General features: G+C 49.3%; 1 protein-coding gene and 1 non-coding gene across 2 annotated transcripts in view; both read left to right on the top strand.

Annotated features, from left to right (window-relative positions):
* Positions 1 to 1757: 1757 nt before the first annotated feature.
* LOC132082078 (small Cajal body-specific RNA 16) lies at positions 1758 to 1913 on the top strand. Its single transcript, XR_009419769.1, has one exon. It is a non-coding gene; the product is annotated as a small Cajal body-specific RNA 16 (non-coding RNA).
* Positions 1914 to 17293: 15380 nt separating this feature from the next.
* Positions 17294 to 24533, top strand: part of SEC14L1 (SEC14 like lipid binding 1) — a 44671-nt gene continuing 37431 nt past the window's right edge. Inside the window, exons 1-2 of the mRNA XM_059485582.1 lie at positions 17294 to 17402; positions 19231 to 19322. Coding sequence (XP_059341565.1) covers positions 19260 to 19322 — 63 coding nt within the window. The 5' untranslated portion in view covers positions 17294 to 17402; positions 19231 to 19259. The remainder of the gene's footprint in view (positions 17403 to 19230; positions 19323 to 24533) is intronic.

Below are 24533 nucleotides of genomic sequence, written 5' to 3'. Positions count from 1 at the left end.
CTGCCGGCCCTGAGGCCACAGTGCTGGGCTCTGTTCCCCTCCCGTTCCCGGGCTCCACTCCCGGCCGTTCCCCTCCCTTTTCCCAGCCGTTCCCCTCCCGTTCCCGGGCTCCGCTCCCGGCCGTTCCCCTCCCTTTTCCCAGCCGTTCCCCTCCCGTTCCCCTCCCGTTCCCGGGCTCCGCTCCCGGCCGTTCCCCTCCCTTTTCCCAGCCGTTCCCCTCCCGTTCCCCTCCCGTTCCCGGCTGCTCCCGGCCGCCGCTGCAGTCCCAGCTCACGCCACACGAGGGCGCTGTCCCTGGCGGGCCGTGCCCTGCGCGGCGCTCCGGCCCGCGGCTGCTCTCGGTGCCCTTTGGGCCGCGCTTCCGGCCGCTTGGGGATGAGGGAAGGCCGGGGGCCATGGCGGGCACGGGGGCGCTGAGGGAAGGCCGGGGCCATGGCGGGCACGGGGGCGCTGAGGGAAGGCCGGGGCATGGCGGGCACGGGGGCGCTGAGGGAAGGCCGGGGGCCATGGCGGGCACGGGGGCGCTGAGGGAAGGCCGGGGCCATGGCGGGCACGGGGGCGCTGAGGGAAGGCCGGGGGCCATGGCGGGCACGGGGGCGCTGAGGGAAGGCCGGGGGCCATGGCGGGCACGGGGGCGCTGAGGGAAGGCCGGGGCCATGGCGGGCACGGGGGCGCTGAGGGAAGGCCGGGGGCCATGGCGGGCACGGGGGCGCTGAGGGAAGGCCGGGGGCCATGGCGGGCACGGGGGCGCTGAGGGAAGGCCGGGGCTATGGCGGGCTGGATGGGAGCTGGGGGTCAGGAGTGTGGGGTGTTGGGTGCGGGGAGGGGGCTGGGGGAGATGGAGTTGGGTCTGGAGAGCTGGGGGTGATGAGGGTCGGGGGCAGAGTGTGGGGTGCAGGAAGGGCGGTAATGGGGGTGCGGGGTAAGCAGGGGCTGGAGGCGGTGTGGGAGGTGGGGGACATTGGAGACTCAGGGTTTGGGGTGCGGAGTGGGGGGGAAGCGAGGTCCTGGAGTGCAGGGCATGGAGGTCTGGGGGCGGCTGGATTCGGGGGTGCAGGGGGGTTTATGATCAGAATGGCTTGTATTGCGGTATGGGGGGAAGGCTGTGGGGTTGCAGGGGGTGCTGCAGTGGGGTTGGAGGATGGCGTGGGAGGCAGGGGTGACGGTGAGGAGGCCGGAGCAGGCGGTTTGGGGGGCTTGGGATGCAGTGAAGAGGGGTAGTGAGGGCCTGGGGGGACAGGGTGTGGGGTTCTGTGGTGGGCTGGGGGAGGCAGCTGTCGGGGTACAGGGCGGATATTGGGGTGTAGTGAGGGCTTGGGGGTCAGTGGGGAGCTGCAGTGGGGGCTGGGAGAGGCAGGGTTTGGGGGGCTGGAGCTTTGGGGGCTGCAGGGTTTGGGGTCTCTGGGGGCTTTGGGACTGTGTAGGGTGTCTGTAGGAGGGCTGGGGTGCTGTGCAAGGACAGCTCTGGGGTGTGGCTGCTCCCTGGGGAGGTGTTGGGCCCACAGCAGGGTGGGAGCGCAGAGTGGGGCCCGTGGGGTGTAAGGGGTGAGCTGTGTGGTGGGGAGGGGGCTGCAACAGCCAGAGCAGGGTTTGTTTTTGCTGTGAGTGTCCCAGAACTTTGTGTGTCCCAGGGTTTCCTGCCAGGGCTCAGCCCCAGATGGTGACACAGGCGGGACTGGGTGCTGCCATTGCTGAGGTGAGGGAGCAGCAGGTGAGTTGTGGGAGCCCTGGTGCTCCCCTGGGCAGGGGTAGGGTCTGTGGGCTGGGGAAGGGCTGCTGGGTGGTGCCAGCCAGCCTCACCCGTGCCCGAGAGCAGCTCCCAGGTGGGCTCCGTGCTGGGCCTCACCTGTGCAGTAACAGGTGTGAACATTCATGAAGCATTTTGATGGTCATGTATGATACTGCAAACAACAGCTGCACCCCTAATGCAGGGAAAAATGGGTTAGGTTGGGGTTTTTTAATGTGTACTGAGTCTTCTTTTGAAAATGTTTTGTGAAGTCAAACTGGTGCTCTCTCAGGTATGGAAATGAGAACCTGGCTACTTGATTTATCACTAGATGCTGTTTGAGTTGCAACTTTGTTCCCCACGTAGCAGGGAACAGTGATAAGGTGGTTTTTGCACTTGAGCAAATGTAAGGCTTTGTTGGAAGTTGTGTACTTTGCTCTCTTGTTTTCATGTCTGGTTTGTCTCCTGCAGGGGGGTTCACCTGGGGACACCTCAGGGCTGTGTGCCCTGGCAGGTGTGGGGAGGGGAGGGCCTGTGCTGGCAGCCTGGCACACAGTGATCCTGGCTCCTGGCAAACATTCCCTGCCAAAATAACAAGTGCTTTTGCAGTTTGTTGTTGCTGCGGGATGGGTGATGTAGCTCTGGAAGTGGTAGAGATGCTTTTGGGAAGGATTTTAGGGGGAGCTGGGGTGGATGATGCTTCAGTGAACACTGATCCAGAGGAATGGGTGTGTATAGAATGGGGGCTCTGGCTTTAGCATTCCTGGCTGGACATCTTGTTTTTTTAATTTCAGGTGGCTGGAGCAGGAGGTGATTCTGCAGGATAGTGAGAGCTGCTCTTGCAGTTTGGTAATTCCTGTGTGGTCTTGTTGGGTTATCACAGAATCATAGAAGGGTTTGGGCTGAAAGGGAAAATAGAGACCCTCTCCTTCCACCCCTGCCATGGACAGGGACACCTTCCACTATCCCAGGTTGCTCCAAGCCCAGTCCAGCCTGGCCTTGAATACATCCACAGCTTCTCTGGGCACCCTGTGCCAGGGCCTCCCCACCCTCCCTAATACCCCATCCAACCTTTGTCTGTGCCTGTTGAAACCATTCCTCCTTATCCTGGTACTCCATGCTCTTGTAAAAACTCCCCCTCCAGCTTTCCTGTGGGTTATAGAAAGCAGCTGTGCCTAATGGATGGTGAACATGAATAAAATCTGTTTTTCAAAGCTGACTTTCTTCTTGTTTAATCCTTTAGTGCCTGAGCACTGTGGGGAGGGCTTTACCTGCTGCAGGTGGCTGTGCAGGAGTGACACCTGCACTGTCCCCGGGGCTGTCACACCCTGAGGATGTGTCCCGGCCCTGCCTGGGGAGCTGTCGGACAATGGGATCCTGAATTGAGCTGTGGGATTTGGGATCATCTCGGTGTGCCGAGCTCCCGCCTCCACTAGAGGGTGTGGAGCGCCGCAGAATCCTCTGTTTTCACGGGAACGGGAGAACCGGGAGCCTTTGTGTTATCGGATGTGCCGGCAGCGAGGCCGTGGCAGGATTACATCCCTCGGGACATCCTGCTCCGTGCCCTGGCAGCAGCCCAGGCTGCATTACACAACGCCAGCCAGCTCGGGGCATGCCATGGGATGTCCCTGGGCAGCCTGCAGCCAGGAGGAGCAGCTGGAGTGTGCAGGGGAGGCAGCTCTGCTCTAGGCTGGGTCAGGTGGAGCCCAGCTCCTGGATGAGGTTTCCTGGAGGGATAACTTGCACATTCCAAGTTCCCTCTCCCTTCTCTTGGGGAGAAAAATTTATCTAAACAGCAGGGACAAATTTCCTGTTTCACTTGCACAAGAGCCTGGCTCCTAGATTTTCCTTCCTGGAGGGAATTTCCACTTGCTCTGCAACCTTCCCAAGCCAAGCCCAACATCAGTGTGCAGTGAAATTCCATAAGGCTGTGCTGCCTGCAGGGCTGTGTGTGCTCCCTGTGCTTGTAGGATGTGCTGCTCAGCTCCAGGTTGGCTCCTTGGCCAGGTGTAGGATTTCTTCCTTGCTAAATTCTGCCTCTAAGTGTCTCACTAAAAACAAAATCCTGAGCAGAACTGGACCCAGCATTGCCCTGCTGCAGCACTGAGTGCCTAAAGGAGCACCCAGAAGGGAGCTGGGTGAGCAGGTGAGGCTGTGGCTGTGGAGGAACACAGGGGATGTTGGAATTCAGGACATCCCTCTGGCTGTCCTGGAGTGCCAGGGCCCCTGCCAGGGGGCTCAGAGACCCTGGCACAGAGCCCAGGATGCCAGGATGTGGTTTTGATTATGACCCATGGAGCAAGTTACCAGCCTTATGTGAAGATCTGCAAGCCACAAACATATAAATAGAATAATAATCAGTTTGTCACAGGGTGAGAAATAGATTTTTGGGGGTTTTAGAATGGGGGTTCAGGGGGTGATGGAGGAATCTGGGTGTGTCCAGCTTTTCTCCTTCTTGGCCTCCATCTTCTGCTGTGATGTTGGCACTTTTAGATGGGTTTAGAGTAGAAGCTCACTGTCTAACATAGGTGATAGCTATTGGGAAGCAATTGTAAATATTGTACATGTAGTTTTTAGTATAAAAACTCTGGGGGCAGGCAGAGTGCCTCTGACTGAATGGACCTTGGCAGGCCAGAAGAAAGAATTTCATAGATAAGATACAATAAACAACCTTGAGACTGAGAACTAAAGAGTTCTGACTCCTTTTTCAACTGCTGGGCTGGAAAAAGAGACTTTCTAACACATCTTGGGGTCACTGAGCAGCAAAATCCTGAGAAGGCTCCTCTGCAGCTGCTGGTACCGTGTGGGTCTGTGACATTTTGGAGGTGGATCCATCTGGGAGGGGAGCAGCTCCACAGACAGGTGGGTTGTGCAGCTCTGTGGTGTCAGGAGGGCCCGAGGCCTCCATGTGCTGCCAGGGATGTCCAGTCAGAGCCTGGCATGGGAAGAGCCAACTGACATCTCCAGGGACCCTCTTGGAGGAATCCTATGGGTGAATGTCCTAGAGGGAGGAGGGGTCCCAGAGAGCTGGGTAATATCCAAGGATTGCTTCTTCCAGACTCAATAGCGTCACTATGGACAAGGAATGGAGCAAAAGGGACAGGAGAGCTGAGGGATGGATATGGAGCTGTGTCAGGAGAGACAATGAGGGGGAACAACGGCCAGGATGGACACAGGGATGGTGTCTGAGCGTGCTCTGGCGTGCTCATCCATGGCCAGGAGTGCTGATGGGAGGGAAGTCAGAGAGCGTGTGCCCCCAGTGCCAGAGCTGGTGCAGAGCCAGCCGTGGAGCAGCAGCCAGGATCATAACCCAGCCAACCAAATCCTCTATCAGCTGAGCATGAAATGGAGATTTATGTGTGTAATGAGGAAGGAGGCAGACAGGAACCTGTGTTATACCTCAACTGCAGCCAGGCCAAATCCCAAACACTGGGGCTGTGCTGGGATCTGGTCAGACCCTGTGGAAAGGGAGCATCCCTCCCTATGGGCATGGTGATGCCAAGGCTGTGGGGAACAAGCTGAGGGCAAGGTGGGGCAGGTTGGTGAGCTATGGGGAAACCTCTTTATCCTCCACAGCACAGCCCAGAGAGGGCCTGGCTGTGCCTGGGGTGTCTCCCCTCACACTGAGCCCAGCCCTGCTCCAGGGCTGCCTTCTGCTCTCCCCTGCTCTGCTCCTGGTTTTGCTGAGGCTGGAGGAACTTTGAGCTCTGTGCCTGTCTGGACCTGAAGCTGGGGCAGCAATCAGCTCCCACTGTCTGTGTTAGGTAAGGGTTTGAACTTTGCCCTGCTGAAAGTGGAAATGTCTGGCCTGCTCTGATCTCTGCAGGAATTGTGAGTGTGGAGATTGAAGGCTGTGGCCACTTCTGCTGGGTAAACAGCCAGAGAACTGCCTGTTTGCCACCTCTCCTCTCCCTCAACCCCCCACTGAAGATGCTCTGGCAGCTCTCTTGGAGTGTGACATCTGGGAATAACGCTGGCAGCCCGCAGTGCAGCCCAGACCACTTGGTGACAGCTCACCTCTGCTGAGAGGCTGCTTTTAGCTGTTCCCTCAAGAGCTGTTTTTAGGTCTGGCTGTAGCGCTGCTCTTCCTTCAGCAGCAGCTGAAGTCCTTTGGGCACAAGAAGGACATGTCTGGTGTCTCACTGCCCTCATCCTGGGGGGATGGATGAGGCTGGGCCGGGCACAGCCTGAGCATCCTCACAACTCCCAGCTCCCACCAGAGCCAGGACTGCGTGGCAGGAGTTGATGCCAATCACTGTGCTGTGGTAATAAAGTGAGGGGGCAAGCAAAGAAAGCTTAAAAATATATATTTTTAAGCCATAGCTAAGAAATCTGCCATGGATCCAAGTTGGACTTTGCAGTCAGAGGTGAGCAGGCTTAATCTGACAGCTATTTCTTAAATATTTTAAAAGCTGCCTGGAATAAACTGAATGCTTCCGAGTAGTGACCTAAATTCCACTTGCTGTAAATTTCATTAGAAAGTGGATTTGTGTGCCTGCCAGGCTTCTTTGCAGCTTCATTGATCTGCCCAAACCATGTGCTGTGCAAGTGCCTTCCTCAGCAGATTTTTAAAGAGCTCACTGCTGCCTGCTGCCAGCCCAGAATGTGACTTGTTTTCTTTCTTTTCTCTCCTCTACCTCTTTATTTTTTGTTTCCTGGTGCAAATGCATGATTTGTTTACCAATCACATTGCATCATTAGTTGCACAGAGTCATCCCACCGGCTGCGTGGGCACGGATGGAGCAGCTGGGAAGGAAAATGTCACTGTCTCCAGCTCACTTGATGTGCTTTGCTCCCAAATCTCCATCCCACGCCATGAAGGCCAAAGACTTTCACAACCCTGGCAGCTGCCAGCAGCTCTCTGCTCTCCAGCACTGTCACCTGTGGTTGTGACACCCCCTGGAAAAAGCCTCCTCTCCTCCTGCTGTCCCCAAGTGCTGTCTGTCCCTGTGCAACCACAGCTTTGGATCCTGTGGAGAGGTGTAATGGTGGCACAGATGGCACAGACTGAGGAAAATAGCCTGGAGAGAGCTGGGACTGCCACACCTGTGGATGCAGGAGCAACATGCAGTGCCCCAGGCCTGACAGGGTCCCACAGGGGATGCTGAGCTCCCTTGCTGTGCTTGCAGCCCACCTGCAGGGTTAAAGGGGGTGGAGAGGGGCTCTGTGCAGCACCACAGGGGCACAGGGCAGAACCACAGCTTTGTGGCATGTTTGGTTTCTCTCCTCCAGTGGGGTTCAGCTCCTGTGTTGCCTGGTTGGGCTGAAGCACTGGGTGAGGGGAAGGTCCCTGTGTCCCAGAGGTTGGATACCCAGCCCTGCCTGCCCCACGGGAACCCTATTTTGGGGCTGTCCCCCTGTCCCTGGCACTTCTGCTCCTGGAGGACCCCCAGCCTGGGGAAGGGCTCCATCACAGTATGAAACTCAAGTTTTGGAAGCCCCAAGGCCTTGCTGTGTTTGGGGGTTGGGCAGGCTGTGCTGCACATTAAGGCCTAACCCCAAGCCCATCCTACAGGAATGAAGTGCTGACCCCCAGCAGGAGCTCTGACAGCTCTTCCCAGTTCACAGCACGAGGCAGAGCTGGCTTTTGAAGAGGAGCTTTCCTGCCCAAGGACAGTCCCAGCACTGCCAGGCTGGCATGGAAAACAGCCCTGGCAGCAAGCCCAGGGGTGGGTCTGGGCCAGGAGGGCATGCTCATGTTGAAGGGATGTCTAAGGGGATTGCTTATCACAGAAATGTTCTCCAGAGGGTGAGATTGCAAAACATGGGTTTCCCTCAGCTGTCTCCTGTGCAGCTGGGAATATGGGAGGGACTGGAAATACCCCAAACCCACTCAGAGGGGTGTCTAGTGTCAAGGGTGGAGGTTGGAGAGAAATATCTCCCTCTTCTAACCACTGCCTATGACTGAACATTGTGAAGACACATCTGGAGGGGGGGGTTGGTGCTTCTCTTGCTGTGTGGGTGATGAAAGTGGGAAGAAATCCCTGTCTTGGAGCTGTGGAACATGGGACTGTCCTGCCTCCTGGTGAGGAAGGGGCTTTCTTGGGCTGAGTTTTTGCCCCCAAGCAGCAGCAGCCCTTCCACTGCCTTCCCTTCCCCTTTGGGGATGCTGAATGCCAGGATTCTCCAGGTGCTGCTTCACCTCTGCTGTACAGCAGTGATTTATTTTCAGAAGTTAAACCTGAGGTCTGACAAAGACCCCACAGCTTGGGCCAGCAATATGCTGTGAGTACCTTGCTGGCTGTCAGCATCCAGACTAGGGCTAAATTAATTTCCTGTAAATCTGAAATGCTCTGCCAGTTTCCCAGCTTCTCAGCACCTCTGCTGGAGCTGCCTGTTAGATTTATTTCCCTGGGGTCTTAGGTGTACAATAAGTTTTGCAGAGGTGATGACCCAATCCCATCCCCTCGTGCTGTCAGCACCCAGAGCCTTTCCTTAGTGCAGCTCTTGATGACAGGTTTCTCTTGTGGCCCCAGGTGGCTTCATCTGTCCCCAGCTGCAGGAAGGGCAGGGAGGAAGGAGATTGGAGGCAAGAAGTCTCCTGGCTCTGTCCTGCTTTTTTTTGGGGCAGTGAGGGTGGTTCAGCCCCTGGGAGGGGGTGGCTCTGCAGGTTCACCCTGTGCCTGGCAGAGTGGCACCAGGGCTGTGCCAGCCTGGCCATGACTGGGCGCTGGGATGGCAGGGGAGCTCCCCTGTGTCATTCCCCTGCCCAGCACAGCGAGGCTGCAGCAAGGACAGTCTCAGAGTTTCTGTGGTCGAGATGACCCTGAGGTGTTAGAAAGTCTCTATTTCCCAGCCCCGCAATCGAAGAAGGAGTCAGGATTCCTCAATGTGGTTTTTAAGGTTTTTTTATTTTCTGTTGTCTATAACATTCTTTCTCTGACCTGCTGAGGTCTGTCCAGCAGGTTGGTCTGTGGCACACTGACCACCCTCAGGGTGGTGTTATCTTTTTATACCCAAAACTACATGTACATTATTTACAATAATTTTCCAATACCTATCACCTATGCTAGACAGTTGTTTTCTACTCTACACCAATCCAAAAGTGCCACCATCACACAGAAGATGGAGGCTAAGAAGAAGAAAGAAGAAGGACAAGACACACTGAAATCCCTCCATCGTGGCTTCTGAACCCCCATTCTAAAAACCCCAAAATTCTACTTTTCTACCTTGTGACAAACTAACTATCATTCTACTTAAACTCTCATGGCTTGTAAATCTTCACATAAAGTTGGTAATTTTCTCCATGGGTTAAAATCAAAAGCACAGGTGTCTTTGGCTTTATGACAAGGTCTCTGAGCCCCCGGCCAGGGACTCGAGCCATCCAGGGCAGCCAGAGCAATGTCCTGGGTTCTGACAGGGCAGCTGCACTTGGGAGTGCTGACCAAAGGGCTGCTCAGGGGGCAGCTGCCAGGGACAGCTGGATTTAATTGTTGGGAGTGTCACCAAAGCAGCAGTTTCTCTCTGCAACCCGTGAGGGTTTATGTAAAAAATGAAATTTCTGTCTATCTCCTTCCTTGTGCTTTCTCATCTCCGCCAACGGAGCTGAAGATGGGAGAGGATTTTTTCCCTATATTTAGCTTTGGAGAAATTGCTATAACTAATCGGCTTTAGGATTCTGTGTTCTCTCTTTTATTTTATCTTTTCCTGTCACTAAGACCTTGTCATGTGGCTGTGGACTGCAGTCCCTGGCTCTCTGTTTGCTGGGCTTTCATGGAGTCAATTAATAACCCATAAAAATAACACCTCCAGCTGTTCCACTTGCAGCTGCCAGGCTGGAGTCTAATTATGGGGCCTTGGATCCCAAATCCTGCTTTGCATGTAAAAGTGCCAGTGAATAGAAAGAGGCAGAGGAGATGGCAATGCAAAAAAGGAATGTGGTTTGGGGTCTATTTTTAGCCTTTTCAAGCCAAATGCAAAAAGACCCTCAGGCTGCTTGTGTCCTGCTGAATGTGATCACATGCACAATATTGTTCCCATGGCAAAGCGCAGCAGCCAGGATGGGTTGGGGGTTATTTTTGGTAATTAACTTGCCCACATTGCAAACGTCCTTCTGGGTTAGTTTGCACAGTGCCGTGTTGTGGCTCACATCCATGTGCTAATGGGTTTATTGCAATCAGCTCCAGCTCTCTCTGTGTCCCTGAACGTGCCAGGGCAGTGGTGGGGAGGGGAAGCACACAGCTGCTCACCCAGGGCATCTCACTGAGTGGTTGCTGCTAAAGGGGTGCTCAGCCTCCCTCAAAAACTCCTTTCCTGCTGACTGTGACACAAAATTAATTTACCTGGGGCTCTGACGGATAGGTGATGGTGTCCCTTTCATATCATCCTGTCTATTGTGCATCCTCATCTGCTTTCCAAGCTGGATGTTGTCTCTGGGCGAACTGCTGGGCAGATTTGTCCTCTGCTTCTCTGGAGCCTCTGCTGGGCTGGTTCTGCCCCATCTCCCACCACTGCCATATTCACCTGCCTCTTGCCTCCTCCTGGGTGCTTCATAACACTCTCTTTCCTTGCTCCCCACAGAAGTGGTGTGGCAAAGGCCCACAAGGGCCTGTGTGCATGGGGGGGTGTTGGGGATGGGGCACAAGGAAAGCACTGGGCTCGTTTCCAGTCTCTGTCCAGGGAGCTGTCTGGGAGCATTTCAGTCCTTTCCATCACAGGGCTCTTGTTTAATTCAGACTCAGCCTGATTGTGACCAAAAGCAAATCAAACAGCTGTTCATTAGACAATTAAATACTTAGTGGCCACACATTAGCCTGTAGCCAGCAGCTTGTAACCATGACTGCAAATAGGCATCCTGTGCTGGAGACCATCCCCTTTGCCAAAACAAGTTATTTGGAGACTGATACTGAAACCTGCTCTCAGAAAAAACTCTGACACCTCCCACTTGCACAGGGGCCACAGCTGTGACAGTGCCACCTCTTCCCTGTCTCCTCAGGCTCCCTCTGACAATCACCAGAGCCAGGAGGTGTTAAACACCTTCTCTGGGGGATGGAGCCACTCTCTCAGAGGGTGTCCCTTCAGTGGAGCTCTGCTGTGAGTTCTCTTAACCAGGGACAGAGGATGCTATCAATCCATCCAGCCCTGCCTGGCAAAGAGATTGCAGACGTGGCTTTCCATCACGCGCTACATTAGCCAAATTAATTCCAGGACAGGCAGCCAGCGGTGCTCGGGGCCGAGACTGATGAATGCTGCAGAATGTCAGAATGAGCAGAGCTGCTGCCTGCTCTGTGCCAGCTCCTCAGCTGCAGCCAGTGCCCTCTGCCTTACACCCCTCCAGAGTGCTGAGCTCTCAGTCACTGACACAGACAATTCAATTGCAAGGAACATCTGCTCGGAATTGTGCTCCCATTCAGGCTGCTGCCGCCGCCATGGGGTGACATTCTTCATGTGTCTTGCCTGCTTTCTTTAATCTCCTAAACACAGGCATGCCTGTGGAGCACAGAAAGGTTCCTCCCCCGTGAGAAGGAGAAAGAAATTAGCCAGCAGATCGAGCGTGTACAGCAAATAATGAGATTGCCTTGGATACAGGGCTGGAATTCATGCAAAGCATGATGCTGATCAGAGACGATAAGCAGCGCTTCTGGGGTCTGCAAACAGCGTCACCAAACTTGTGTTTCTCAACTTCTGAGACTCACATGGACGAAGGCTGCCAGCACAGGCCTGATCCACAGACTGCAAGTTAAAAAATAAACCCTAAAATAGCAATACTGGTAGTTATTTTGGTGTGCAAGTGCCTCATAATGCCTCGTTTTCCTCCAGGCAAAGGAATAAGCTGTACAGACACAGGCACTGTGGTGCTGGAGGAGCAGCAGTCACAAAGGCAACTTGTCCTGACAGAGCTCCACTGAAAGCTGCTGTGTTTGCCCACAGGACCCAGCTCTAGTGGAGTCAGTGTGTCCTTTAAAAGAAGATGGATTTGTGCAATACTTTTAATAGTAAGTGTTTCTTATTACTCCTCTTTTATTAAAAAAAATATTTATCAACATGTTAGAGACAAATAGGGACAAAGTTTCTACCTGGTGAATGACCCAGCAGCTTGATTCAGTGCTTGTTGAAGCAGCTGAGAGTATTTGTACTGTCAGACTCATTAGAAGGAGGGATGGTAAACAGCTTTTGTTTTTATTTTTATAGGAAATTTACTCATCGTTTCTGTGAGCCTTTGCCTGAGACTCCTATTTTTCTAAGAAATGAGTGATCAGATGCTGGCAGTGCTTTAAGTCATTTAAAGAGACAACTGGAAACAGGCTGTTCCCTGGAAGGCAGGTACCAGGCAGCTCCCAGGCACATGGACACAAGGGCTGTTTGAAAAGGCAAGTAGAAAAGTCAGGCATCCTCAACATCCCAGTGAACCCTTCCTCACTCACAACTCCAGCTCCCTGTATTATGAGCTTGACATCTTTAGCATCAATAAAATACCTCAGCAAATTAATTATTATCCAAGTGTTTTTCCCTGTATTCCCTATACTTTTATTTTCTTTACTAGAAAAAGGTCATGGAGTTCTCTTTAACCTGATGTCTAAGGGATAAAATAGCCCCCAGAGGGTGTCCCCTGCTCCTCACAGTCCCCCAAGAAAACAGTGCTATCAGCCTTTTCAGTGTTACAAACATCCAACACAGGTATTGTAATAAATGTTGGATCTGATTCTTCACCCAGCATCCCCACTGCACAGCTCCTCACATTTCATTATCTCTGTACGAGCAGCCCCCCCTGCACCACCTGCTCACTTTTGTTTTAGCATCTCACGGCTCCTGAGCAGCACAGACTCGAGGCAGGGAGCCTTGGATGGGTCCAGGCTTTGCAGGGAGAGCTGGGAATAAGGGCTGGGACACTTGCCATGCTCATCCCAACTCATCTATTTTATGAATCAGGACTTGCTCCTATTTGCCAATGTTTGTCTGCGTAACCTTTGCTGTCAATGGGGCCGGGGCTCTGATGTCAGCTGCTGGACTCCAAGCACTGCCAGCTGGTGTCCCTGGCCAGCTCCCAGGCTACAATTCAATTTTCCTACCAGTCACTTGAGAAGACAGGAAAAAACATGTTTCTGCCTGTTTGTGGCATCCAGAAATAAAGGGCTCCAGTCTACAAGGTCATTTAAGGCTTTTCTATTGGAAAGCTCAGATAAATCAAATAGTGGTATGGAGTTAATACAGCTTCACTTATGGTGCAATAAACTACAGTAAACGAAGGCTGCTTTAATCCTGAATAAAAATCTCATCATGGAATGTAAAACCCTCTAGGTATTGTACATTAACATCCCCTCTCTGAACACAGGCCAGTCTGCAGATATTTTACCCTTATCCCGATCTGGTGAGTAGTGGAAAACTACTGCAGAGCTAAAAGGCAGGAATTCCTGGAAATAAGGGAACCACCCAGGAAGTGAGGAGCTCTGCTCTCCTTTCTCATACTGACTTTCTGTGAGACTTATCCTGTGGCATTTCGTGAACCTCAGCATTTATACTGCATTTTGGGATTATTAGTGTCTTCCCTGCCATTATAAAGGGCTTTAGGATCTCCAGAGATAAGTGGAGAAATTTTTCCTGCTGTTCACTGTTTCCCAGCATGGGCTGTCCAGGGAGCTCACAAAAATATGTACAGCTGTAATGGATGGGCACATCCAGGTCTGTGTCTGGAGGGCTGAACCTGGGGGTCACAGTTAATTTTAAGGGAAGAGGGGTGAAGGAGTTCACACATCCTCACACCCAGCTTTACCAGTTTGTCTCTCCCTAGACTGACAAGGGTAAAGCAAAAATGGTGACACCTAGTGAAATACCCGTGATGCATTAAATAAAAACTTTGTGCAAACCAGAATCAATGTCCCCAGGGCACAACTCTGTTCCATTAACTGTTTGTCACTCATCATGCTTATTATTATTTCCATCATGCTGGCAGTGTTATCATTTGGGACCATTTCCATGGCTTTGAAGGTTTAGGAGGCAGGTATTTATTTCAATGCAGCCAGTAGTACATAAAAAATCCCACTGACTCAGACAGGACTGATTTGTGAGGGAATGGCTCTTGAAGCACTTCAGTGTGTCTGAACCCAAACTCTCATCCCTTTTCCACTTATTTTAATAAATGTACAGCTTAGCAGCAAGACCTTGAGTGAACACATTCTCTCTTGTCATGAACTGCTGACAATCTCCTCTCTTTAATACAGCAGCTCTGAAGATAAGACTTGATGGACAGTAAGAAATCAGGATGGCTTCACTTTTCTTCACTGCCTGGGATGCAAACAAAAGAAACCAGAGCAAGTTCCTGCCTGCTGAAATTCCAGGAGCTTGAGCTGCATTCCAGCACGGCTGAGAGGCATTTTGAATATTTTCTCATATGCATTCGCCCTGCACTGCTCACAACAACTGCACTTTCAGTTAGTTATTATTAATAGTAAAGGATGGACTTCCAATAGTTGTCATTAATTTCCATGGCAATATTGCCTGAATCAAGATAACAGTTGCTTTAGGTTGTGTAACTAAAGTTCATAACGTGAAGGAATGCAGCCCAGGGAAAGTGCTCGGATGGGGGGAAGTGACCGCCCTTGCATAACCTCCCTCAGGCCAAACTTCCCTTCATATCTAGCAGGCTGTGTTCCTAATTTTCTGAAAATATGGAATGGTTTGCACTTTCAGCCTGTGTCCTCTGGGCTTCAGTCTCCAGCATGCCTCACAGCTTTCCTGAAACATTTCACCCACACATTTATTCATTATATTCCTCCTAACGATGCGTGGCTGGAGCTTCCATAAGAGAAGATGTAACAGGAAAATAAACAACAGCAGAAAAATGTAAACTTATGTTACTTTCCTCTTCTTTGTCTATCTTGCTAAGATTGTTGTTTCTGCAGAAAACAACTGAGACTAAGATTGATTTAGACATTAAATTATGGATTTTCACTCTTATCAATAAACTCCAAATACCTTTAAAAGTCCAAATAAAGCTTTTCTGGTTACCTGGCCATTTGGTGAAGCAGAATAGAGGCAGTCAGTAAGAATTAAAACATTGAATCTAAAGAGGGAAATGTTATGAACAAAAAGAAATCTGAGTAGGCGTAAATTCCTCGCCCTGCTATACCAGTAGGATTATATCTCAGGCTTTCAGAGCAGGAAAAGGATGTTGCAGGCATAATGGCATGGAATATCAATCAGATAACTAAATCTAATTACAGTTAACTCGTTAATTCCAGCTACATGAAGGCAGCTGGCCAAGTGCCACAACAGAAATGAGATTCAGAAGAACAATTTCTCAACATGAAACAGCTTCTTGTAAGGACTAGTTCAGATCAGACAAGGGGCTATGCTTGACTAACTTTAAAAGACACAAGGTCTGTATAAGAAAGAATGGCAGCTTAATCCCTCATTTGTGGTAACCACAAATTCAGCTTTTCTAGGGAAAGAATTGCATCAAAATGTCAGGACATGACTCTGAATTCTAGTAGATTTATATTCTAAGGGAGTGAGCCATTAATAAAAGATGTTGTGGGTAAACAACATGTCTCAGTAGTGCTGCTGAAGAGAGCAGAGACACGAGTTCCTAACTTTCAAGTCCTTATTTTAACACTCTTTGTGATACTCTGGTACTGTAAAAAGCACAATTGTACTTCTTGCTTTTAGTACATCACAGCTAAACCACTCATGGTGTGAGACTGAGCTCTTCGAGGTGTCCCAGAGTGCAAATACCCTGAGCTGGGTGAATGCTGGCTGATTCAGAAAAGGCAGAAAGATGCTCCAGCAGTGAGTAAGGTGAGTCCCTGCACTCCCACTGCCCCATGACCCTGGAGTACTGTGCTGTGCCATCACCCTAAACTGACCTTGGCCCTGATGGTGTCTCAAACCCACCCAGAAGCCCCCAGAGCCCTGCCCTGAGGGAGCCACAAGAGGTGTGGGACCACAGGAAGCTCAAGGGGCTGAGGGCAGGGGAGATACCTGCAGGAGGTGCCATGTCCCACTGTCCATGCCCTCCTGCACCCATGGTGTGTGTCTGTGACTCTCTGTGTTTGGGTGTGGGAACTCAGGACATCCCTCTGGCTGTCCAGGGCAGGGGTCTCAGAGACCCTGGCACAGAGCCCAAAATGCCTGTGTGGTTTTGATTTTGACCTGTGGAGCAAATTACCAACCTTATATGAAGATCAGCAAGCCATGACAAATTAAGTAGAATGATAGTGAATTTACCACAAGGTGAAAAAGTAGATTTTGGGGTTTCTGGTATGGGGGTTCAGGAGGCAAGATGGAGGGAACTGGGCATGTCCAGCCTTTCTCCTCCTTCTTCTCCTCCATCTTCTGCTGTGATGTTGACACTTTTGGATTGGTTTAGAGTAGAAGATCACTGTCTAACATAGGTGAGAGGTATTGAAAGTAATTGTAAATATTGTATATGTTGTTTTTAGTATAAAGACATAACACTGCCCTGGGGGCAGGCAGAGTGCCTGGAACTGTCCTGCTGGATGGACCTCAGCAGGGCAGGAGAAAATTTTTTTATAGATAAGATGCAATAAACAACCTTGAGACCAAAACCTGAAGAGCTCCGACTCATTCTTCAAGTGCTTGGGCTGGGAAAAGAGACATTTAACATTTCTTGGGGTCATGGCGACCAGCAAAAGATCCTGAGATTTGGGGGGGCACTCTGCCCCTCTGCTCCACTCAGGTGAGACCCCACCTGGAATACTCTGGGCATCCTGCACAGGACATGGACCTGGGATGATTGGAGGGTTGGAGCAGTTCTGATCTGAGGAAAGGCTGGGAGAATTTGCATTGTTCAACCTGGAGAAGACTTCAGGTTCAGCTAGCTGCAGCCTTCCAGTATAGAATCACAGAATCACAGAATCTGCTGAGTTGGAAAGGACCCACCAGGATTATTGAGTCCAACTCCTGGCCCTGGACAGGAGAATCCCAGCATGTGAGAGCATTGTCCAAATGCTCCTTGAGCTCAGAGAGCCTCAGTGCTGTGAACAAGGTGCTATGCTCTCCCTGAGGAACCTGTTCAGTGCTCAGTCACCCTTTTGGTGAAAAACTGTTCCACATATCCAACCTAAACCTGCCCTGACTCAGCTCCCTGCTGTTCCTGAAGGGAGCCTGCAAGAAAGATGGGGGAAGAGTATTTACCAGGGCAGGACAAGGGGGAATGGCTTCACACTGACAGAGAGAGGTTTAGATTTGTTTATTCATCAATCCTGGATGTGTTTAGGAAAGGACTGGAAGTGGCACTCAGTGCAATGGTCTAGTTGGCAAGGTGGTGTCAAGTCATAGGTTGGACTCGGTGATCTCAAGGGTCTTTTCCATCCTAACTGATCCGATGATAAGACATTTGCAAGAAATTCTCTTTTGTGAGGGTGGCGAGGTAGTGGAACGGAGCAGCTGTGCCTCTGGGAGTGCTCAAGGCCAAGCCGGACAGCGTTCGAACCAACCTACTCTAGTGCAAGCTGTCCCTTACACCCGCAGCAGGCTGAAACTCCATGACTCGTACGAACCCTCCCCACCCGCACCACTCCTCCCTCACGCCCGCCGGCCGCCCCGCGCCGCCCACGGCGCATGCGCCCCGCCCGTCCCCGCCCCCGGCAGCCCCGCGCAGGCGCCGGGCCCGCCCCCGCCCGGCACCGCGAACGACGGGCGGCGGCGCGCGCGCCCCTCCCGCGCAGGACGGCGCTGCCCCGGCGGCATGAGGGGAGAGCGCGGCCGGCTCCGAGCGGTAAGCACGGCGCCGAGCCTCCCGGGGCCCCCGCCCTGCCCCGCGTCCCCCAGCCCCGCGTCCCCCTGCCCCGCGGCAACTTTCCCATTGTCCACCCGCTCCCCGCCGGCTCCTCTCAGCGCTGGCTGCGGGCAGCACCAAGGAGCGGTCGGCGCTGCCCGTGGCGAACGGGGGGTGGTGGCGGTAATAATGGTGGTGGGGTACGGGTGGTGATGGTGGGGCAAGGGTCGCAGTCCTTCTGCGGGTCACGGCGGCGCCGCGGCCGCTGCGCTCCGGCCGCCCCGGGCAGGCGGCTCTGGCCGAGTCCCTCTGGGGCAGCGCGGGGCTGTCACAGGTGTCCCGTCCCCTCCCGGAGTGTCCCGGGGCAATGCGGGGCTGTCACAGGTGTCCCGTCCCCTCCCGGAGTGTCCCGGGGCAATGCGGGGCTGTCACAGGTGTCCCGTCCCCTCCCATAATGTCCCGGAACCCTCTGGGGCAATGCGGGGCTGTCAAAGGTGTCCCGTCCCCTCCCGGATTGTCCCGGGGCTGTCGCCAGTCTCCCTCCATCCCGTCCCCTCCCGGGGTGTCCTGCATCCCTCCGGGAGAGCTCAGGGCTGTCACCGGTGTCCCTTCTCCTCTCGGGGTGTCCCGGTCGCTGCGGGTCTGTCCCGGGTGTCCCGGCTCCCTCCGGGAGCGCTCAGGGCTGTCACCGGTGTCCCCCCATCCCGTTCCCCTCGCGGGGTGTCCCGGTTCCGCGGAGTTTCTTTGTTGTGTAACTCTTTTTGTCCGTGGATTAAGAGAGGGTTTGCGTCTGTTTGTGCTGATTCAGGTGTTTTTTTTAAAAAAAAAAAAAAAAGAAAAATTGGGGGGTAGTCATGGGTAAATTCTTCTCGGGGCTGGGATGTCGGAGAACTTTCCCGTGGCTCGGGGGTTGTTTTTGGCTCGGGCCGGGGCCGGGAGCGCTCCTGCAGCGCCTTCCGGACAGAAAAGCGAAGCGAACTTGCTGTAGCGAACCCATTTCTTGCTGTAGCAAACTCATTTCTCGCTAAAATGAGGCTGGCTCGCAGCCCGCGATTCATATGCGAGTGCTACTGCCAGGATTTTTCAATAAACGTAATTGCAGTCGAGAGAGTTCGGGTCAAGCGCTTTGCTGGGTAGAGCAGGCACCAAGCCTTTGGAGTAATTCCTCTCCGTGTTGCCAGTGAATCTTTTCTGGCTGCACAGTGGAATTTTTCTCCAAGTTTTTTCCCCCAGTTATAAGTTTTCCTCTAAAGTTTCTTTTTTTTTTTTTTTTTTTGAGATGATCAAGGAATGCCATTGATCCATCAGTAATCCATTTTCTTTCCTTCTTTCTGCAAACAAACACTCTTAACACTTTTTTTTAAACCTCTTTTTGTGCTTTCTGTACTTCTTTATTGTTGTTTTTTTCCCCCTAGTCCTTGCTCTGAGCAGGGCAACCCACATACAGTGCTGGGGGACTGGGAAATGCTTCTCTGCCTGTCGCTGGGATGTGTCAGTGTTTGGTTCTCAGAAGCAGCAGCACAGGAAATGTCACCATCCTGACAAAGAGTCATAAAATATGTTGAAGATTTGTTACTAAAAGTGGACTAAAAATGTGCTAATTTTATCTTGTCTTTGGAAGAAGTGATAAGTAATTTCTGACAGAAATATATATAAATATACATAAAGCTTTTCAGGGCCCCTGTTGGGTTTTAAAAGAGGTTGTCAGGGAATTGTGAAGGATTTCCTGTGGAATTGCTAGCGTGGTACCACGCACGGACTAATTGTAAGAGAAAATTGAAAATGGCTTCCTACGTCTGACATATGGTTTTAAAAATTTCTTTTTCAGGTTTGAGTTGATCTCACTAAACTGCAGCCATGGTGCAGAAGTACCAGTCCCCCGTGCGGGTGTATAAACACCCTTTTGAGTTAATTATGGCTGTAAGTATTAATTTTTGCTGCAATTTCCTTCTTGACATTTCCTTGTGTTGCTGAGTTCTTGCTGGGCTTTGTTTGGTAGATACTGTAGAAAATACAAAGCTGAAAACAAAATGCAAAATAAGAGAGCTGTGTGTTTCAATGGTTTCTTCTCTGCCTAGAGTATTTTCTTAGCATAATGTGCTCTCCTTTTCTGCCAAAGTTTAGACAGTGATTACAGATGTATTTGGAAGTTAGAGCAAAAGTAGGATTGAAGTGTGCTGGGAGTTGATTAGTGGGGGCAGACTCTTCTAGAACGGGAGGAAATGTCATGTACACTGATTAAAACATTGTTATGTTGTGGCTTCATCAGAGTTTGTAGGATTAGAGAGCACAGAGAAAGCCATGAAAGCAAGGATATGCCTGAATGAAAAGGGAGAAAGGACCCTGGAAACATTTTGAGGGAAGAGAAGAAAAAACTTTGCAGGGAGGCCAGAGAGATGAACAAAAAGCCTTTTGGGTGCATGTTGCTAATTGGTGTGATAGTGATAGATTTCTTTCTTCCCAAATAGTAATGGAAAGAAAGAAATTTAATTAGGTTCTCTTTTTTTTTTTCTCTCTCTCCTCTCCCTCCCTTTTCTTTCCTTTCAGAAAACAGAGCAGAAGTAGGTATTTGACATTTTAAAGTATATTCAGTTGAAACCACAGCTGTGGGGCTCTTCTGAGTTACAGAGAGCAATTAAGGAGCTTTTCCCTGATAAAAACAGTTAAAAGTGAACTGTAATCTAAATAATAATTGTTTGATTTCACTTGCTGAAAATACTATGTTTAATGGCTTCAGAGAGAGTTTTAATAGTGCTTTTAGTGTAAATATTTGGATAGATCACGTGGGTTGGAGTGCAGGGTTCCTTACAGAAGTGATCCTTTGCAGTCACAGGGCAAAAAAGGATTGGATCACTCTACAGGGAATACTTGCATTTCTTTTTATCTCACTCCTAAGGGTACCCCCAGTGTTACACATGTAGGTCTTGCTCCTGCAGACACTTCAAGGCAGAGCTGTTATTTTGCTGAGCAGTGAAGAAGCCAACTGTGATCTGTGTAAGGCTTTTTATGACTTCAGTAGCTCTGACAGCTGGGCTTCAGGTGGTCTCAGTGAAGTTTGATGGTGTCTGTAACTTTAGCCTTCAGTGAAGTTATACTGGCTCTTAGATCAATCAGCCAAAATTAGTTTCTTAAATGAAATGCCCTGGCTGTTTGCTAAGCTGATAAATCTTTATCTTGCTGCTGAATTGAAGGTAAAAATTTTTCCTGAGTTATTTCTTCAAGGATATTTTGAGTCAAAATGCTGATACCAGGATTGTCCACAATACTTTGCTGGGTGTAATTAGAAACACTTCTGACTATTAGTATTAACTGAGAGTTCTCAAGCTGTTCTGTGGCTTGGGGATAACATCTGAAAAATAATATTTAACAAATATAAAGTCTTCCCTTACATTAAAGCTTTTCTTTGGAAAGCAAGAGGCTATAGTAGGTATGCAACTAGGGTAAAATTATAGTTAAAAATTAAGAGTGAACTAAGAGGAGAAGAATGCTTATAAAAAGGAACAGCCAGACAGAATCCTTTCAGAGACTGGAAGTTTAGCTGAGCAATAATGCATCTGATTTATTTACACTGTGTCAGAACAGTGGGTTATCACTTGTACTTGTTCAGAATGTGAGCACTGGATGAACATCCTCCCCCTGCCATGTTGCTGCTGTTACTGACTTCTAAAACTTGTAAAATTCCTGCTGGTGATCCGCCAAAACTGTCCATGCATTTTGTGAAGTGTGTGGAGGAGTCCATGAGCCAAATTCTGAGGAGCATAAACAGTAAATGCAAGCTTGATGCTTTTTGTTACTGTTTTGTTACTGTTTCCTCTTGGTTGAGCAGTGATTGCATAAGTTGATGAAGTGTTTCTGGGAGGAATACTTGTGTCAAATTCTGTGCTCGCTAGAGTGGAAGCACTACATTGCATATTCTCAACAAAAAAAAGTGCTATAATGTTATTTTAACAGTGCCAGCAGCTCTTCTGAAACGAGGCACAGCCTGGCTTCACAGGCTTGAATTTAAAGCACCCAAGAAATGACTTAACATTGTGTGTTGTGTTTGATTTTCCTTTGTACCTCTCTTTTATTTGCAGCCAGCCCTTGAGAGAATGTGTCCTCAAACAGAGGTTTGAACCCACACCCAGAGATTCTCATCTGTTAGTGAAAACTCTCTGGAGAAAACTTTGCTCAGTGTGGCAGCAGTGTTCTGTGTGCTGAATTGTCTTTTTAAAAATCACTGTTTCAAGCCTGGCTCTTGTGTGAGGTCTCATCTTTGTGTTCAGGTGCTGAGTACTTCTAAAAATTTTCTTTGGCCCGTTGTTCTCCCTTCCCTGGGTGTTCTGTGGAACTCCAGGGGTAATTCTTTCTCTGGAGCAGTAATGAAGTTCAGCAGTGTCAGTGAATCCTATGTGGGCTGGGAAGATGCCCTGGACGGATACATGTTGCAATTGCAAATTGTAACTCATTAAATCAAACTAATATTTAGCCTTCAGATGGAGAAATCAGCATGAATTCTTCTGTTCTGGAAGGCACTGAGAGAATGCCACTTGCAGAGTGGGTCATTTACAGTGCAAATTTCCGTTTTTCCCCCCTTTTCCTTCCTGGCTTTCCAAGAGGTACTTGAGGGAGAATGGAGCACAATCAGCATTCCATTCATGCAGCTCTAGTGTGCTCCCAGGGAACTTTGTTCTCTGCTAAAGGTGACTGCAGCTCTATATTAAGACAAAAAACTGAATTTAATTCCACTTTGATCAAAGCCATGATTGTCAAAACAAAAGCGTTTTGCAGGCAATTATGATATAAAGACTTCTAAAATAGACAAGAGTCAAAATTCTTTTCCTGAGTAAAATTGGTGTTGAAAATAAGTTTCTCTGTATACTTCCTGCACTGAAATCTAAAACTCATGTGCTGAAGCCTAATATATCTCTATGACAATATCCTTAAGGCATGACTCCTTATCTCCCAGCTGGGGATTGGTGAGGAGCTCAGAGCTGGGACATCCATGGCTTCAAAGCTTCCTACCTTCCCTCAGCATTCAAGTCCAGCTGTGTAAAATCCAATATCCTCTACTTCCCTTGAAAATTTCCTTCTACTGGCGAGTTGTGTGGTTCCAGATAATGCTTGAGATGCAAATCTTTTAATGGAACTATTCCCTAAACTTGAAAAGGTTCTAGAATCATAGGCTAGAAATTACCACACTTTAGTCTGACACACCTAACCCGGGCCAGATGACTTCACCAAATAGTTTCCAACGCTGACATGATGATTTTTGGCTGCTCTGTGGAATATCTGTCATAATTAACTTTTTGGAATCTCTGTGTGTTAGTGGATATGTATTTAAAAAAGCACCCAGAGCAGCAGCTTGCACAGCTGTTCAGGAGACTGAATAGAATTTTGCTTCTCCTCCTGTTCAGAGTTTACGTAATGCTGGAAGCAGCTGAAATGTGGAAAAATGGCTGTTTACTTAGACTCACTTGTCAAGTTACCAAGGTTAAATATACTGGAGAAAAACTGAGAAGCTGCTTTTCTAAAACTTCTAAAGATTACAGATTCCATTTTTTTTATATTAGCTTAAAGAGGTTTACATTTAAAGTAATACAGGGACTTTGCTGAATAAGTAGTTCTTAATATTAAAAGGCAGTTAAGAACTTGAATCTTCCTTAACACACATAAGGGTAAAATTAACTTTAGAGATTCACAGCTCATTTTCAGTCTGACATACTTTAGATAATTCCCCTCGAGTTTAATTTCCAAAGTAAATTTAAATAATGAATAATCACTTGCAATGGCATTTCAAGGGTGGAATTTATGCAAATGGAAAGTAAATAAGATATTTGAAAAAGCACAGATTGGATTGAACCATTGACCAGCGGGATTTTTCTTTTTAAGTTTCTGAAAGCTCTGAGGAAAATGTATTGCTCTTCAGCCCATTTAGAAAATGTCCTATTTACAGTCAAAATCACTTAGCTTCAGAAATAATGTGAATTTTAAAAAATCAATCTCGCATTTTGCCACTGTTCTGATGGAATATCTGAACTATCTCAAGCATGAATCTTTCCTAGTAAGTGTAATGTGTAGTGCCTTTGATTATATTATCATTTTAATGGTTCAAATTTGCTGCTTTTGGACATCAGGCTGACTCTCTTTGGCTTTATAGATCTAAAAAATAGTTCTTAAGGTTAATCTCATGAATTAAAGTATCCCTAAATTACAGGTAAGTAATAAGATTGTAAATGGGATAAATACGCTTCAGTGATAAGAGTAGATTAGAAAAAAAATTATCTCTTTTTCCAGATTGACAAATCAAAGTATAATCCCTTGATCTAGATTGTAATGAGCCTCCTGATCAGCAGTTCATTATTATTTCACTATAAAAGTTATTACTTTAAAAAGTCATTTAAAAAAAATTCAAACTGTATCAAGCTAAGTGCCACACCTGCTCATAAACACTCACCATTTTTATTCCTTCCAGTCTCATTTTGTTTTCCTGGAAAAAATGCATTTCCCACATCATGTGAAGAGGGGTTGAGAGGCTGGGGAGGAAAAGGAAGCTCTTCTGCAAGTGCTTTTGAAAGCACAAAGTAGGCTTTAAATATATAGAGAAGTAATTTATTCCCCTGATGCAGAGTACTTTGCTGAGAATTTGTCCTGGATACTTAAATCCTGAGGAAGGGAATAAACTTGAGTGTTTGCTCCCAAAGCCTCTGAACTGTTTTCCCTCCTGCTGTAGAACTCCCTGAGCCTCATCTGCTTTGCTTCCTGTCTTTGAAAAAGCTGAGTTGAAAACTCAGCCTTATTTGCTGTTGGAAATGCGTTGGTAAAGCTGTGGTGGAGCAGAGCCTTGTGTGGAATTTCTGAATTTTTATTAAATAGCTGCAGTTTCACTGATGGTGGTGGTTCCTGTGTCAGACACTGTGTAAGAAGAAATGATTATTTGGCCACTTGTTTGGAATGAGTTGTGGGTAACAAATGGAAAGTTCAGTACTATGAAAAAATATTGACTTAGCAGCCAGCTCACAGTGCAATTCATGTGTTATTTTGTGTTATTTCTGACCTGCTTAGCTATTTCCATGCTTGGTTTCCTGGTTGTTTTTTTTGGGGGGGCAAACACATGACCTGACTGTAGCTGACAGCTGCAGTTCTCTTGTT

The sequence above is a fragment of the Ammospiza nelsoni genome, chromosome 19 (assembly GCF_027579445.1).
Source record: "Ammospiza nelsoni isolate bAmmNel1 chromosome 19, bAmmNel1.pri, whole genome shotgun sequence".
NCBI lineage: Eukaryota > Metazoa > Chordata > Aves > Passeriformes > Passerellidae > Ammospiza > Ammospiza nelsoni.
Note: the sequence above shows the minus strand (reverse complement) of the source record. Positions and strands in the feature narration are given on the sequence as shown.